This window comes from Lolium perenne, chromosome 7, assembly GCF_019359855.2.
Source record: "Lolium perenne isolate Kyuss_39 chromosome 7, Kyuss_2.0, whole genome shotgun sequence".
Taxonomy (NCBI): Eukaryota; Viridiplantae; Streptophyta; class Magnoliopsida; order Poales; family Poaceae; genus Lolium; species Lolium perenne.
This window is the reverse complement of record NC_067250.2, coordinates 68,467,232-68,484,391: the sequence shown is the minus strand read 5'-3', so window position 1 is coordinate 68,484,391 and position 17,160 is coordinate 68,467,232. Positions and strand designations below refer to the sequence as shown.

General features: G+C 47.7%; 1 protein-coding gene across 1 annotated transcript; it reads left to right on the top strand.

Annotated features, from left to right (window-relative positions):
* Window positions 1-12,404: 12,404 nt before the first annotated feature.
* On the top strand, window positions 12,405-15,628 carry LOC127317179 (uncharacterized). The gene has a single exon (XM_051347703.2). The coding sequence runs from the start codon at window positions 12,482-12,484 to the stop codon at window positions 15,383-15,385; it is 2,904 nt and encodes a 967-aa protein (XP_051203663.1). The 5' UTR covers window positions 12,405-12,481; the 3' UTR covers window positions 15,386-15,628.
* Window positions 15,629-17,160: the final 1,532 nt, after the last annotated feature.

Sequence of the window (17,160 nt, the reverse complement as noted above, 5' to 3'; positions counted from 1 at the left end):
AATTAACAAAATTTATTTCTCTCTCATTGCACGAAAATCAAACCCAATAATATCTACCACATGTTATCTTAATTTTATACATGCACGTAGCCTATTGGAGGTGAAATAATTAAAGAGGAGAGAGATGTTGGTTGCATCTTCCCAATGCAAATTTTCTCTTCTTTTACTAATTTGCCTTGAAAATCCCGCACGTCCACTTATTTGTGGACGGAGGGAGTAATTCATTGGAGGTGAAAGAATTAAAGAGTGAAAGAATGTTAGTTTGCATCTTCCCAATGCAATTTTCTCTCCACTCGATAATCTGTCTTGGAAAATCTACACGTTCACTTATTTGAGGACGAAGCTAATAAATTTGCAAGTTAAGAGAAGAATAAATGCTAGGACAATAACTAGCATTTAAAATCTTATGATCCTCTAGCTTTTGCAAATTAGAGGGTGTCCATGGTTGTATTATGTTTAAAAGAGCGTTTGTAGACCGATTTTTTTTTTCCAGAGATCACAAACTGTAAGGAGGGCGTCCAAAATTACGTAAAAAGATTACTCTATTTTTCAGAGATGAGATCTAATAATGAACAAGAGGCATTAGTAGGATAATGAGATTTCAACTACATATTCTTGATGACACAACATAGGGAATTATGGATGGTGCATTATTTATAACACTTATTTATCAATAATGGTGCATTGGTTGTTGGGCCTTAAATGGTATTGATGGCTCTTGGAATACAAGTGAAAACAACTTTTTTGTGCTAGAAATACAACGCTATAATTGAATTAGGATACAAATAATGGACGGCTATTGCTGATGACAAGCGGAGGGTGAGATTTAGGGGTGGGGTTGTTTCAGGGCCGACTCTATATTTTCCGGGGCTCTAGGGCGAAGTTGACGATATGGGCCTCTAAAGGTGATGTATGTGTACGCATATAAAGATATAGATCATATGTGTCTATGTTTACATGCAAAATATTAAAAGTTAACATCCAACCATATATTTATAATCTGAGTACCTTCGTTTCATAGAATAAGGCATTTTTTTAGAAAAATCAAGCTAAATAAAGTTTAACTAAATTTTTGGAAAAATATCGAGAACCACAATGAAACAGAGGTAGTATTACGATTGAACGCCTAAAGAATTCGAAAAATGTAACAAGTACTATCAATGTTCCATAATATAAGATGTTTGGTAGGTTATTTTAGCCTACTAAAATAGTATTGTTTTTAGAAACGGACGTAGTAATATTTAGGGTTTAGGGTTCCATACCTTGCTAGGTCTGTGTTGTGCTGCTATTTTATTTTTGCTTAACACAGGGCTAGACAGATGTATGCACGGGATGATGAAATCCCGCCCAAGGTGGTCATGGATGAGAGCCGCCCCTCGGTTGTTCTTTATGTTTTACCACTGGTACAGAACGAGCCTTTTTCAAAGGAAAAAAGTCCAAAACAGATCTTGAACTTATGGGCAAAAGCTAAATGGAACCCTCAACTCCAAATCCCTGAACTTGGCACTTTAAACTTGTTGATCCCGGTCTATTTTGAACCCTGGATCTGTTTGGCATACCAGGAAATTACAATCCCGGCCGGGATTACACGCTACCTTCAATGACAGTGGGAACCACATGTCATATTCATAAAAAAATCTTTTTTTTGCCAATATCAAAAAATCATATTGGCCAGCGCCTCCTCCCGTCCGCCTCCCTCATGTCTGACACGGTCTAGCGCCGCTCCCCCACCCCTTCGCCGGCAGGTCCTGTACGCCGCCGCCCTGTATCCCCCACCCCGGCCCTCCTTCCCTCCACCAGGCCCACCTCGCACCACTCCCAGTTCGGCTGTCACCGCTACGTGTTAGATTGATTCTGCATAGAGATGGACCATCGTGGTTGTCGGCTATGGAACAGGGGCGTGTGGCGCGATATGCTATTGCGAAGGAGCGGATGGCAGGAGACCGACTCGAGCGTGTGCTGGTGCTCTACAGCAGCAACTCGAGCAGAGGAGGGAGACCTCGCCAGTAAAGTTTCGTCTCCGTGCAGCCGCTGCATTGGCCGCGTGCGTGAGACAATGCAGGGAAGGGCCTCGCCGACCGATGCAGCCGTCGGGACGCAAGGGAGAGAGGGCCGAGCACCTGGCAACTGAGGGCGAGGTTCACCGCGCCCACCACGACGTGATGGACGGCACATGTGCAAGGGATGGTGGAAGGGGATTGGGGTTAAGGGGATGAAGATGAATATGACAAGTGGGCCACGCATGTAAGTGGGAGTAGCTAATTATTTAGGCTAATATGAGTTTTTTTTATTTTTTGGTTTGACTTGACACGTCAGCAAAATTCTGACTCAAACAGATCTAGGGTTTAAAATAGATCGGGATCGACAAGTTCAGAGTGCCAATTTCAGGGATTGAGTTGAGGGTTCGATTTAGCTTTTGCGTATGAGTTCAAGGTTTGTTTTGGACTTTTTCCTTTTTTTCAAACCTCCGGTTACTCATGGAAAGTTGTTTTTTGTGTGCGGTGCGGAAGATCGCTGATGCTGAAAAAATTATTTGTTTGTTCGCGCCCATGCAGGTTTATTCGCGGGGAAATTGCATATGGAAAGCATTTTGAGAACGTAATAAAAATAGCGCAAACAGCTAAGGATGGAAAAAACCATCATCGACTGAGCGCAGATGTTTGCTATCCAACATATATATTGTCATCATAATCATGTTCAACTTCTTTGGGACGGGTTCGTATTTCTGCTATTTTGTTTTGTTCCCACCTTTTCAAACAGTCAATAGTAAATAATTATGTGTAGAAATTTCCCGAGATTGCCTCATGGTATGTCGTTCGACGTTTGTAGCATCTGCGCCTTCCTCCCACATGCCACATATGCGTTGGGGATAATGCATCTTCCTTGGCCGCCCTACATAAAGCCTCACACTGCTGCCCTCTTGGCTTGCACCAAGAACACCCCTTGCCTCTCTTGCGTCTGGCAGTTCCCGTGGGTGCATCATCTCCATATTGAGCAGGCGTATCCGGTGGCGGTGAGGAGAAGCAATCATCTCCGGTGAGGGAGGAGAAGCAATTCCTCACGCCGCCGGACCACTAACCCGGCTCCTCCCACTCGTACTCCATCTAGTCCTCCTCCGGTGATGATGGAGAATGGAATTTGGAGGAGGACGAGGACGTAGCGACTGTGACGTCGGAAGATGACTCGCCACATCTCAAATGGTAGGAAGAGACTGAGCAGCAGGCCGAGGACGAAGAGGAGGAGATGTTCGAGGAGCAGGAGGTGCCGTTGGCGTCCTTCGCGTAGAAACGGGAGGAAGAGACAATGAGCGTGCGGTGATGACCGACATTGTCGGTGCTGCCAACGATGCCGATGCCTCTTCCTCCGGTGTAGCGGCAAGCTTATCCACCGGCAACGAGGAAATCATCTACATCTCCTCCTCCGATGAGCAGACGTAAAAACTATAGTAGTAAAATGTTTAGATGTGCATTTGTTGTCTTTAATTTGTAAACTTTATATCTATATAGAAACAAGTTTATGAAAAAAGATGCCCCTTTTTATCCGAATCTCAAAGAACAATGGATGGTGACGAAAATACCCCTATGCGTGTAAGTATAAAATTGTTTCCCTTCTTTTCATATCGCCCACTTTTTTTTGGTTAGAAACTGTATTAGATCTATAATATCCCACATGTAATAGATATCATGGAAAAAACATTTGTAATTCCGATATTGCACACGATTTCAGACACTATCAGACGAATCATAAAAGATGATATCCGGTAAAGCCGTTTACGAATAATTGGATCGTTAACGCTTCCTGCGACAATAACGTTTCGTTCAAATTGAGACTCGGCCCGGCGCGCACGACCAGTGCTCGACGAACCGCGCGAATGCACGACCAGTGCTCGACGATATGCTCCCCGTGCGTGCGGATGGGCGCAACGCGCGCGGCCAGCGGTCGACGGAACGTGTGCAAGAGACCGGCAGTGCCTTTCTCCCAGCTCACCCGGCAGGCGGCGCCTCTGGACCCGCCGGGATGCCCGGCCGGTGCTCGACGAAATGCCCCCGTCGAGAACGCACGGCCAGTGCTTCGGCGGTACGCTCCTGGTGCGGATGCACGGCCAGTGGTCGACGAAACGAGCGCAAGAAACGATTGTCGCTCGGCAGGCGCCACCATCAGGGCGGCGCTTCCGTTGAGGTTCCCGACATGATTTCAGTTTCAGGTGTGGCCCCTGTTCTCAAGTTTATCATGCAATTTAGACTTCCTGATCCGATTGGTTGACACACTGTTTTTTCTTAGTGTACCTTTGCAGATCGTCACCTGCATGTGCTGCACTTACTAGCTGCAGCTACCGGATGTTAACAGTTCCGAGAAATTCTTTCGATGGAGGCTCGTCTTCATGAGTTGCTTCATAGGCGACTTGTAGCATAGGCGGCAGAATTATTGATCACTACCAGCTACCGAAGCTTGTTGATGCACTTATCTGTGCACAAAAGTTGGTTCCGTTGTTCATCAGCGAACAATATTAATACAAGCCAGACGATCGAAGATTCAGAAAACTGTGAAGAACTTGAACAAGGTAACAAAATGTATTTACTAGCTCATTGCCAAGTATAGCATGATTTTATTCCCGTGTATTTTATATTGCCAGAACTTCTCGGGACTAGATTGTGAGGATTTTTTTGAAGGATACGCCATGGAAAGACGTTTTGGTTTCATAGAAAGGAAGGCCTGGAGGCTGAGTTATAACACGGGTGACACTTACGTCGAAACCGCAGGATCCACATTGTCGCAAGGACAGCCAAACCTACCCTCGCAGCTGATTGTGAGGAAAAATGACCAAGTTTCTTCTTTGTACGAAGGGATCGATCCTACCTGCCTGCCAGCAGGTACACTTATTCAGCTCTGCATCTCTCCTGATTTATTGTTTCTGTTGCATTACCCTTAGATAACCTATGAGATCTGTGTAGATAATGACTCCACAGATCATTTACTTTCTTGATTTCCCCTTAGCTAGATACTTACGGAGTGCAGTAGGGCTGTGCCTTAGGAGTTAGCAGTTAACGTGCCTAAGTCTCTCTTGGCTGCAGTTCTTTGAAAGAATTGCCTGTACTTCTCTACGAAAGTGAGAAAGCTTGTAGCGACTGGTGTGGCGGCTCTGTTTTGGACAGTTTGGAACATTTTCCCATGTTCAAAAGTATATTAACACCTACTAATACAGTTTTTTGTCCAGTTGAACAGATCGACTGATGATCATGAGTGCCAGTGACGGCATGGCTTGGTGTGTCTGACAGAAGCGTGTGCGAGCCGCGAGGTAGCTATTTGACGCGCCAGCAGCATTGCCCGTCAGGTGTTCGAGATAATGCGGGCGTCTGCACTGTGTATTTGGCAAGACGGTGATTGTGTGACCTTTCCGTGCTCGCTGAGGCGTGGCCACATTGGGGGGCGACAGGCCTTCCGCTTGCCGCGGTATCGGAGACCCCAGCGGCTGTACCAGGTATGTGCCCAGCAGCGGCTTGGACATGAACATTTTTGTGATTACACGCATTGAGAAAGAATCTCCATTAGATCTTTTTTTTGCACTAGTCACGAATTAAGGGAAAACAGAAAAATAAAAGGTCAAGCGGTTGGTGTCAGTTTCAGTTGTAGGATCCAGGGGATAGAAAGGTTGAAGGTAGGCTCGAGGTTGCAAAGTATTCCAAGGCTTCTGCATATGGTTTAAACCCAAACCTGTATGTGTCCTCTCGCGGTCCGCCACAGCAATGGTAGTGCTCGTTTGATTTATAGGGTAGGAAAAATGTAAGATTGTAGTGGTCTGCCCCATTGAATCCTAGGAGAATGAAAACCATGGGAATTGACACAAGTAGTTGTTTGATGGCAGCGTAGGAAAGCCACAGGAAAAACGTAGAAAATTTCTATAAGATTGACTACATGTTATAGTTGTCATAGACACAAAGGAAATTTCCAAGAGGTCTAACCTCTCTTGCTAGAAATTCACCGTAGTATAGGAAAGCAATTTATAGGAATTTTGGAGGGTTCAATCCTTTGAATCAAATGTAGGATTCTTACCCATAGAAATTTTTCCTATAGATGTACTTCTTTGAAAATTTTCCTATAGATGTACTTCTATAGGATTCTTACCCATAGAAATTTTTCCTATAGAAATTCTATGGGTAAGAATCCTATAAAATTTCTTTGAAAATCCTATGAATAAAACAAGCCCTAGTATGGCAGTACTTGCATTGATTAGCTCGTCCTGCAATCATGCAACTTTGGATTCTTTCTCTCTTTCTTTGGATAGAGAAGGGGGGAAATAGTAGTAGTGCAGAAGCAAGTGGAACTTAAAACAAAAACAAAAGACGATCATGAGTGCCAGTGACGGATCGACTGACGATACAGTTACTAATACAGTTTTTTGTCCAGGAAAAATTTATAGGAATTTCTTAAGATGCAAGTGGAACTTAAAACAAAAACAAAAGATACTGTAGTATCTAACATGTGTATTGCAGACTCACAGAGCACTCCAACAACCTCTGTGCAGTACTAAAATAATCAGGAGTATGGCATCCGCATCTCTGTTTTCTTAATTTCAACGAGAGAGTTGTTGATTATTTACTAATGCAGTTCTTATAATGGAGTTCATGTTACTAGATGGCAGCGTTTTCTCGCGAAAACTTACCCCTTAAAATCTGCTATAATTATTTTTACGGAGCCATATTAAAATGTTGTTGTTTTTCCAAGAAATGATATTGTTAAAAGACACCGGTCATTGTTTCAAGACAAGGCCCCAGGGAAGGGCGAAATGACTAGTTTAAGGGCAAGTCTTCAGGTCCAGGTCAACCAAAGCGACAAAAGACAAGTCTGTACGTTCACATACCTGTTGTGACTTGAATCACTTAATTTGAAAAAAGTGCTGATAAACTTTCACATCAGAGAATTGTTTGTGCATATTTCTAACACTTGAGCTTTAGTAATAAAATGAGAAAGGTATTAGAGTAGGAAGGTGAGTAGAAAGAGGTGCAGAGAGGAAATGCTGGCAGTATACTGCAATGCACACCGATGCAGTATTTAGGTAAACTTTATTCATCATGGATCTTTCTTCCCCTGTTTTGAACACTGTGCGAGATACTAGTGCAAGTTGTGTGATATTGCGAAATATGTGCAAAATATTATGCTGTCACGTGAACACACAAGCATCTAATGAGCCAGCGCCTGTTTTTGCTTGTTCAGTCCACCACGTTTACTAGAGGAAATCCGGGAATAGACTGTGCGTAAACTGAAACTGCTTGCTGTACTTTTATGCTCGGCAAGAAAAAATTATTTTTCCTACAAACAAAAAAAAGTTTCGGCCAGTATGAGAGGTCATGTTTTTCTTTGCCTCTATGCTTTCTGGAATATAGTAGATGAGGTGTGCGCAAAGACCAAAGATCAGCTTGCCCTGCAACGATGCAACTTGGGGTTTCTTTGAGAAGGTGGCGAACAGTGCATATGCAAGTGGCACTTGAAAAATACTGCATCTAGCTAACATGTGTCTTGGAGGACTCACAGAGCACTCCAACAACCTCTGTGGCAGCACTAAAATAGCCATCAGATGGAACTAAAAACAGCTAGAGGATCAGATCAACAAGCAGGGAATGCGCATCTCTGTTCAATATCTCTGCCAAGGGGGTTGCTTATGAACAACTAACACTAATCTTATTTAACTGAGTTCATGGTAGTACGTGGTATCGAAGACAAGACCCCAGGAAACCAGATTGTCATGTTTTCGAATCCAATGTGCTCCATATATTAATACCTAGTGATCCTACTAGTACAAGCTCTCTTCTGCATGTGCGCGACCATCACCGCTGACGCTGATGCAGTGACGCTGAAGCTGACGTGGCCTTACCAGTGACGGGATGGTTTGGTGTGCCTGAGAGGAGCGCGCACGGGGTAGCTGTTTGACGAAATGTGTCAGCAGCGTCGTGCGTGTTCATCCAGACATCGCACGACATGCCACTCTTCGGTGACCCTGGCGACTGTAGCAGGTATGTGCCCAGCTCAGCTGTTTGGAATTGGGCATGGACATTTATGTTGTGATGATGGTGCTCGCCGCTTGGACATGAACATATCTGTTGCATTGACGGAAAATATCTGTTATATTTTCCATTTTGCCCTGGTCACGAATTAATTGAAAATAGAGTAACAAAAAATATCTTGCGGGTGGTGTCTGTTCCAAACTTAGGATCCTGGCACAGAAACGAAGACCTGAGGCTGCGAAGTCTTGCAAAGGCTTCTGCGTGTGGTGTTATGTTTTGGCTAGTGGCACCTACTACTAAAACCCAAATCGTCATGTGTCCTCTCGCACATCAATGGAACTACTGCACTGTTTATAATAGCTTTTGCCCTGCGGTGATGCAACTTGGGATCCTTGCTCTCTTTGGATGAGAATGAGGCAGATAGTGCAGATGCATGTGGCATCTAGAAAAAAAAATCTAATAGAGCACTACAACAACCAATGTGAAGTACTATAAAATAGCAGTAAACAGGATATGCCACATCCCTCAGGTTTATATTTCTGCAAAGAGTGATTAGGTAACTACTAAGACAGTTCTTATCTCGTGGAGTTCATGATACAAGGCATCGTCTCCTCAGAAAAAAATTGGTACACGATTAGCCCTTAGAATGTGCTATGATACATAGTAGTGTCAAAATGTTGTTATTTTGCAAGAAAAAAAATCTGTTGAAGAGCCAGTCATGGTCTCAAGGCAAGACCCCATGGCATGGGGCGATGATTAGTTTAAGGCCAAGTCTTCAGGTCCAGGTCAACTAAAGAGACAAGGACAAGCCTGTCTGTTCACACCTGTTGTGACTTGAATGATCTGAGTTGAAGAAAATACTGATGCGCTTCCACATCAGAGAATTGTTTTGCATATTCAGATATTCTTTATTTTTTGAGGTTTTTTAGTAAATGGGTGGGATTTTTTTTAACAGGAGAAGGATATTATTTGAAGGAAGGTTGGCAGAAAGAGGAGCCCAGAGGGAATGGACTAGTATTAGAGCATCCCCACTCGTTGGCGCTCCCCACGCCCAAATCCGGACGAAACTACCACCGGATTGGACGAAATTAAGGCGTGGGGAGTACCATATTTCCAGTCGTCCACCCGGAGTTCGGCGGATAGAGTTTAAATTCAAACAAATCGCCGTCCCGCGCTACAAGTACGGCCAGTTGATCGGCAAAAGGAGCAAAAGGATCAGCCACAGATCGGCGATCGGAGGGAAATTACACGGAGACAGGCTCGTCGGCAGTCCCGGCCGGCACGGCGGTGTCCGACGGACCAGTTTCCTCACACGCCGTGGCCGAAGCGGCTACGGCGGGCGACGATGAAGCAGCGGCAGTGGACGTCGAAGCAGCCGCAGTCGACGAGGTAGATGGTGAGGTAGACGAGGTAGGAGCCGGCGGAGACGACGTAGTGGCTCGGAGGATGTCGTTGCGGTGGCCCTGGTACCAATTCCTCGTCTCCTCGTCCATCAGTTCCATGTCGCCGCCGCCCATGAGGAACGCCAAGTCTGTGTTCCTCTTCTTCGCCGCCACCGTCGTCTTGAGGCGATCCGGGCGCCTTGGTTGGCGAGCATCTCCCGCCACCTGCCGTCGAACTTGTCGTTCCTCCCGTCGGCGTGCGATCTCAAGTCGGCCCAGCACTTGTCGATCGACGCCTGCATCCTGTCGGCGGGATTGTCCGTCCGTTTGAGCTCTTTCTGCTTCTTTTGGCCGAGCTCAGGGCGCCCTTCCGCCGCGCAAGCCGGCGGAGCGTCGGGGTTGTACTGCTCGGTCTTGCTTTTCGAGAGGGACGTGCGAACTTCCTTCCACTTCTCGCACTTCTCGAGGCGGGCGTAGACGTTGAGGAACTTGAACCGCAGCCGGTGTCGTCCGTGTACATGTCCAAAGCTCGGCGCTGGGGAAAAAGAGCACGGCGATACGGGTCGACTAACGACGATGTACCTCGGTGGTGTAGGGCCGGCGGAGCATACCCTTTGCTCCAAGTCGTGGCCGCTGATCGGCCGTTTGTCGATCTCCTCCTGTACGCCGTGCCATTTGCTGCACGCCGTCTGCATGATCCCCCAATGGGTGGCCATCGCCTTGTCTCCCCGGTACACGTTCATGTTCGTCTTGTTGAAGTAGGGATCGACGAGCTTGCGTTCCTCGTACGCCTGCCTCACTCGAAACCAGTATGTGTCGAACGACTGATTGGCCCCGATTATGCCGTTCGTGGACACGGTCATCCAAGCTTCGGCGAGGCACTCCTCTTCCTTCGGCGTCCATTTGATACGCGGTTCGGCAGGCGGCGAGTCCTTCTTCCTCTTCTTCTTCCCCTTCGATAGGTTGGCGGCTGCTTCAGTTGGCTCTTCTTCTTCCTCGCCTTCTTCTTCGACGGCTTGGCTTCCGTCGGCAACATCCTCCCGATGCTCGTTGCGCGCCGCCACAGCTGCCGTCGCCCTCGTCTCCTCTTGCGTGAAGAACCCCGGGCACGTAGCGGCGGCGGTCATGAAGAACCCCGGGCTCGCAGCGGCGGCGGTGGAGCCGGAGGTGATCATCTCGTGGATCTCCTCTTCGTTCGGCGCCGCCATCGCACCGAACGTGAGCGGCCCTCGTCGCAGGCCGGCGAGGTGCCTCGAACAGCCGCCGCCGCCGACGTCAAGCTCGGGCGGCGACGGTGTGGGCTTGGACGGTTGGACGTAGGCGCCCTCTTGGAACACGGCGGTCGGCGACGGCGAGTACAAGCGAAGGCGAGAAGGAAGACGGGGAACTTGTTGTACCTTGCGTCGGCCATTGGCCGGGAACATGCCGCCGCTATAGGCCATGCCGATCAGCCTCGCTTGTTCGTCTGGGCCGCCTCCGCCGACCTCTTGGCGGCGGCTCTTTCACCCTCTCCGCCACGGCGCTTGTTTCCACCTCGCGCCGTTTCTCGTCCGCCGCCCACTCGGCGTTCGACATGCCGGCGGCCGTCTTCTTCGCCCGCATCTTCCTCGCCGGCGCCTTCGGCGGCATTGTGGTGGACGAGAAGACGAGGAGGAGAGTGGTGGTGGACGAGAAGACGCCGCCAGGAACTGGAGCTGGAAGACGAGGAGATTGGGGGATTTCGGCGGGAGAGAATGGGGATATGCAAGCAAATTGGAGGGAATGGGGATATGCAAGCAAATTGGAGGGAAAATCGACAGGATTTGGTTTTCCAGTCGCCGACTACGCGGGTCCACACGCCGTTTCGCGCCAAAATCTTTCGTCCGGAGTCCCCGAGCGCTCCCCGGGGGGCCGGGGGTGGCGTGGGCTCGCCGGATGGATTAAGGGCCAAATCCGGACGAAAACGAGGAACCGGGGGCACGACTGGGCCGAATTTCGCCGTCCGGATGGAAAAAACGTCGCTCGGGGGCCTCGTCGGGGGACGAGTGGAGATGCTCTTAGTACGAGGCTTGGTAGATCTTCGTTTCTTCCCTCCTTTGGAACCTCTTGCAATCTGGTGAAAATGTGCTGGGCTCGCACCTGCGACTCCACTGGCTGTGAGTAGACTCCACCATAGGCTGAAACGGCTGCCGCTGTGCTTTATGGCGTCTCAGCTTTGTTTCTTTCCAAAAAAAAAACAAGGAATATTTGGAAGGGTCCACGTTTTTATGATGTGACTTGTCCGAAGTCCATTTGTTTTTTTTTTTTTTTTGCGAAACACAGTACAATCAAAGACGCTCATACATACGCGCACACGCTCACCCCTATGAACGCACACACGCACACCCTACCCCTATGAGCACCTCCAAGAGACTGCGTTGAAGAACTGATCCGACGGGTCTTGAGATTGACGAAGTCACCACAGGCGTCTCGCTGTCGACGGGAACGTCGCCTCCCACTGAAGAATATTCCGCCTTTATGAGACACCAAAGTGTCAACTCTGGGATTTGAACTCTGGTGGGCTGGGGATGCCACTGCCCTCCTAACCATCCAACCACAGGCGTCTCAGCTTTGTTTCTTTCCAAAAAAAAAAAAGGAATATTTGGAAGGGTCCACGTTTTTATGATGTGACTTGTCCGAAGTCCATTTGTTTTTTTTTTTTTTGCGAAACACAGTACAATCAAAGACGCTCATAAATACGCGCACACGCTCACCCCTATGAACGCACACACGCACACCCTACCCCTATGAGCACCTCCAAGAGATCACAAGAAGAACTGATCCGACGGGTCTTGAGATTGACGAAGTCACCACAGGCGTCTCGCTGTCGACGGGAACGTCGCCTCCCACTGAAGAATATTCCGCCTTTATGAGACACCAAAGTGTCAAATCTGGGATTTGAACTCTGGTGGGCTGGGGATGCCACTGCCCTCCTAACCATCCAACCACAGGTTGGTTCTCAAGTCCATTTGTTTATCTATCTTGTGCACTTGCCCTCTCTCTTTCGTGGAATATAGGCCCGCTCTACCCGAAGACCAAAGGGGCAAGACCGGCTGTAGATGAATCATTGAGCTGAAATCCATGGCGGATTCCGAACATCAAACCGGCAATAGCCATGTCGTCCCTGCCGGCAGCTCCCCCGACCATGAGCAGCAGCAGCAAGCAGCAGCACCTCCGGAAGATCAAGGCGCGGGCGCCGGCGCCGGCGCCAAGGAGGAGGCCGAGCTGCTGTGGAAGCTGCGCAAGTACCTGGTGCTGCTGGCCATCCTGGCCGCGGCCATCACCTACCAGGCGGGGCTGGCTCCGCCGGGCGGCTTCTGGCAGGACAACGCCGACGGCCACGTCGCCAGCGGCATCGTGCTGAAGAGCACCTACCGACGGCGGTACCTGGTCTTCTTCTACTGCAACACCACGGCGTTCGTGGCCTCGCTCATGGTGCTCATCCTGCTCCTGGTGAGTGAGGTGAGGCGCAGCAACGCCGTCTGGCTCCGCTCGCTCCAGCTCGCCATGGTCCTGGGCCTGCTCGGCCTCATGGGCGCCTTCGCCGCCGGGAGCTGCAGGGAGGTGAGGACCTCCGTCTACATCTGGGTGCTCCTGCTCGGCATCTTCGCCTACGTCACGCTCCACGTGGTGCTCTTCCTGCATTTCGCGTGGCTGCGCGATGTGTTCTCACGCATATGTAAGCGCTGGAAGCAGATTCTTGGGCTCATTTTCAGAGTGGGATCAGAAAGGATAGCAGATGCGCAAGGGGCACCAGAACAGCAGGAAGAAGAAGAAGAAGATGGTGATGATCTTGAAAGAAACCGTAGCTCGTTGCTGGTTCTGGCCACACTGGCGGCGACAGTGACGTATGCTGCGGGGCTGAGCCCTCCGGGTGGCTTCTGGTCTGACGGCGGCGGTAACCACCTTGCCGGTGATCCGGTGCTGCGAGAGCACTACCCGCGCCGGTTCAAGGCGTTCCTGATCTGCAATGCCACTGCTTTCGCTGCATCGCTTGTCATCATCATCATGATCCTTAGCCAGACGGCGGTGTCTCACGTCGTCAAGTCCAATGCTCTGCGCCTGTGCGTGCTGGTCAGCCTCTTTGGGCTTATGGGTGCATATGCTGCTGGAAGCTGCAGGGAGGTGAAGACATCGATCTATGTCTTTGCTCTTGTCGGTGCAGTCTTTCTCTACCTCCTTGTTCAGTTTATCGGGCCAGCCATGCCCAAGCCAGGGTGTGTGGAGAATACCATCAAATGTGTGAAAGACATGAAGGAAAAAATGCTTAAGAAGCTGAATGAGCTGCTAGAAGAAACAGAGAATGGATCCAACAACAACAACGCGCCAAGCACTGCTGATGATGTTAAGGATGATTTTCAGAAGCTGCGCACATATCTTCTGTTGCTCGGCATCCTTGCTGCCACAGTCACCTATCAAGCCGGGCTGAATCCACCAGGAGGTTTTTGGACAGATAACAGTGATGGGCATACTGCAGGTGATCCAATTTTGGAGGTCGTCAACCCGAAGCGGTACAAGGCATTTTTCTACTGTAATGCCACGGCGTTCGTCGCCTCTTTGGTCATCATCATCCTTCTCCAGAGTCAGATGATCACAATGCGTGCCATGAAGCGCTATGTGCTGCAGACGGCGATGACCTTGGTCCTCTTTGGCCTCATGGGGGCCTATGTTGCTGGAAGCAGCAGAAAGTTCTCGACATCCATATACGTCTTCGTGCTAGTCCTCCTGGTGTTTGCCTATGTTGTGCTACATGCCCTACTATACGTGGCTCTCCAGACACGGCTGAAGAGCAGAATAGATACAATATATGCTTCCATGTCGAAATTCCTCCACTACTTTACAGGTCCTTCTGAGCCTGTGGATAATGTTCCTGAAGGAAAAGATTTGCGGAAGAAGCGGAAGTTTCTGATGTTGCTCGCGATTCTGGCAGCTTCTGTCACATACCAAGCTGGTATAAGCCCACCAGGTGGCTTTTGGACCGACAGCAAAAACGGACACCGAGCAGGTGACTCGGTGTTTCGTGACGAGTTCCGTAGCCGTTACAGGGTGTTCTTCTACTTCAATGCTACTGCTTTCATGGCTTCCCTTGCCGTGATTCTGTTGCTTGTCAGTAAGAGGCTGTGCCACAAAGGTCTGAAGTGCTATGCGCTGCGTGCGTGCGTGCTGGTTGATCTGATCAGCCTCATGGGTGCTTTTGCCACTGGAAGCTGCAGAAAGGTGTCGACCTCCGCATATGTCATCGTTGTCGTGATTCTGGTGTTTGTCTATGTCATGGTCCAAGTCCTGGTCCTCACATTTGCAAAAGGAAAGGTGGATGGCCTCTTGGAGCGCATGTCCAGCTCTCTCATGCGCCAAGATCCATCTATGAATCAGAGAAATAGCACACAGGCTACACCAGTGCATCAGAGGAATAGCATACAGGTTAGGGAAAAGAGCAGAGAGCATAAATGGCGCAAAGATTTGATGCTAATTGGAACACTTGCAATCACTGTCACATACCAGGCCGGGCTGCTCCCTCCAGGTGGAGCTTGGCCTGATGACAGGGATAACCATTTTGCAGGTGACCCAATCCTCCATGACACCAATCTAACACGATACAGGATATTCTTCTATTGCAACGCCACATCATTCATGGCCTCCATGGTCATGGTCATCCTCCTGCTGAACAACACAATAAGCAAGTACAAGAGATCCCTTCTTGCCATGAAAACGGCGATGGTATTGGACCTGCTTGGTCTACTCGGGGCATATGCCGCAGGAAGCTGCAGGAAGTTCAAGACATCTGTGTACATTTTTGCACTCGTCATTGCTGTGTTCATCTACATTGTCATTCATGTCTTGTTGTCATTCGACAAGGTTGCAAGGTTAGTGAAGAAGAAAGGAAAAAAGTGGATGGCATATCTGAAGATGTCGGTTCCGATTCGAATGGGTTCAAACAATAAACCATCCGTTGAGAAACCAGAACAAGTGCTTCTCCCTCGGTAAGAGTATTCTCATATAGTTTTTAGCAAAAGAGCAGAGTCATTTGTGACATTAGTCTAATTTATCCTGCACAACCTCCAAAGTTTCAATCTGTGTTTTACGCTTGCTCAAAGCTATTGTTAGGTGCATTCCTTGAATGTGAGCCAAATATAGTACAGATGAGAACTGTGCGATGTGCAGTAGTTCTTTCCTAGTTAACAACTTGTAGAATCACCTTCTGAAATTAATTTTCTTATTCTTTTGTTATCCTCTCCTTTATTATCCCCGTCTAGGTATCTGATTGATTTATGTGTGCATGGCACATCGTCTGTTGGCTTATGCAGAAGCGGGGTTATCCCTCTTCTTGAACAAAAACACATTTACTGTTTGGATACATCTTAATGTGCACGTGATAGGGGAGCTCAGGAATGTTTTTTTTACTGGTGGCGAATGCTAACTGACAATAACCTATCTAAATTTGCGACCACAACAAAAGTCGTGAGGAGCAGAACAGGCTCCATAGATACACATTTTCTCTGAACATAGCGGAATAAATACTAGAAAAATCTTTGAAAATGGGCAAATAACTGTAGCTAATCACAAGAGTCTCTTTGGTACTGAAGCTGCTCAGGGGTGGCACTAGGATTTATCGACACTTAATCATTGATGCCTTCACAGGGCTCTGGAGGTGCCCTATTCTTTGTTGCTTCTAGATGACGTTCAGGCATTGTGAACTGTTGGTGCTTTCCCTGTATGCAATATTTTTATAAAATGTAGTTTACCTGTATTCATGAGTGCATCCCAGCTTGCGAAATTCATTCGATTGACTGGGATAAGGTGCAAAACCACAGGTCTTTCAGTTCACTAGCTTACCTGCTCTTTATAAGTTATTAAATTTCCTTGAATATATGCATGGATAACAACTGACTTCAGTGTCAACCATTTAGTACCTTTTATCACCTGAAGCCTACTGCGTTTGGTCAAGGGGTAAAATGAATAGCTATTTGATCCATTCTTTCATTTTTAAGTAAGAAGGCTCGGATAACAGAATAGCACAGCCTGTATGTGTATTTGGAATTTATATGCCACAACAACAAACAGAGCAGGCCTTTGGTTACACCAGGGGTTCAGGGGTAACCTATGTCGATGCATTTATTCAATTAAAAATGATAAATGGCAAGTAATCCAAATGTTTCTTTACACTAGCGAGTAGTCTCACTTGTGACAATAGTACTATTTATCATGACATATGCACAACCTGCAAATTTTAATCTGTGTTATATGCTTGCTCAAAGCCATTGTCATGTGGATTCTTTGACGTGCAGTAGTCTTTCCTAGTTATAACTTGTATTATTACCTTCTGATGTGAAAAATATTTGTTTTCTTTTATTATCCTCTCTCCTTATTACCATTCCGTCCTAGTTTCTGTAATGAAAATGCCATCTTATTAGTATCTGATGGATTTCTCTGTCCACTACCTCGACTTTTGGGCAAAGTGATCCTTTTTTTTTGAGAGAACCCACACTCTTTATTAATTCATCATAATGTTTGTACAATCAGCCTCAATGCTGTGACTAAGAAAGACCGGACAGTCTAGCCACTCCTCGTCTACCATGTTAATGTTAGATGTATATATCTGTATATTGTAGTTTCCCCATATGTTATGGGGCTTTCTGCATATGTGCACCTGTACATGTACTATATATTGTGGCCTTTGCCCCTGGTAATACAACAACAAGTATATTTCCCTAACATGGTATCAGAGCTAAATTGATCCTCCTCTCCGTATGGACTCTTCT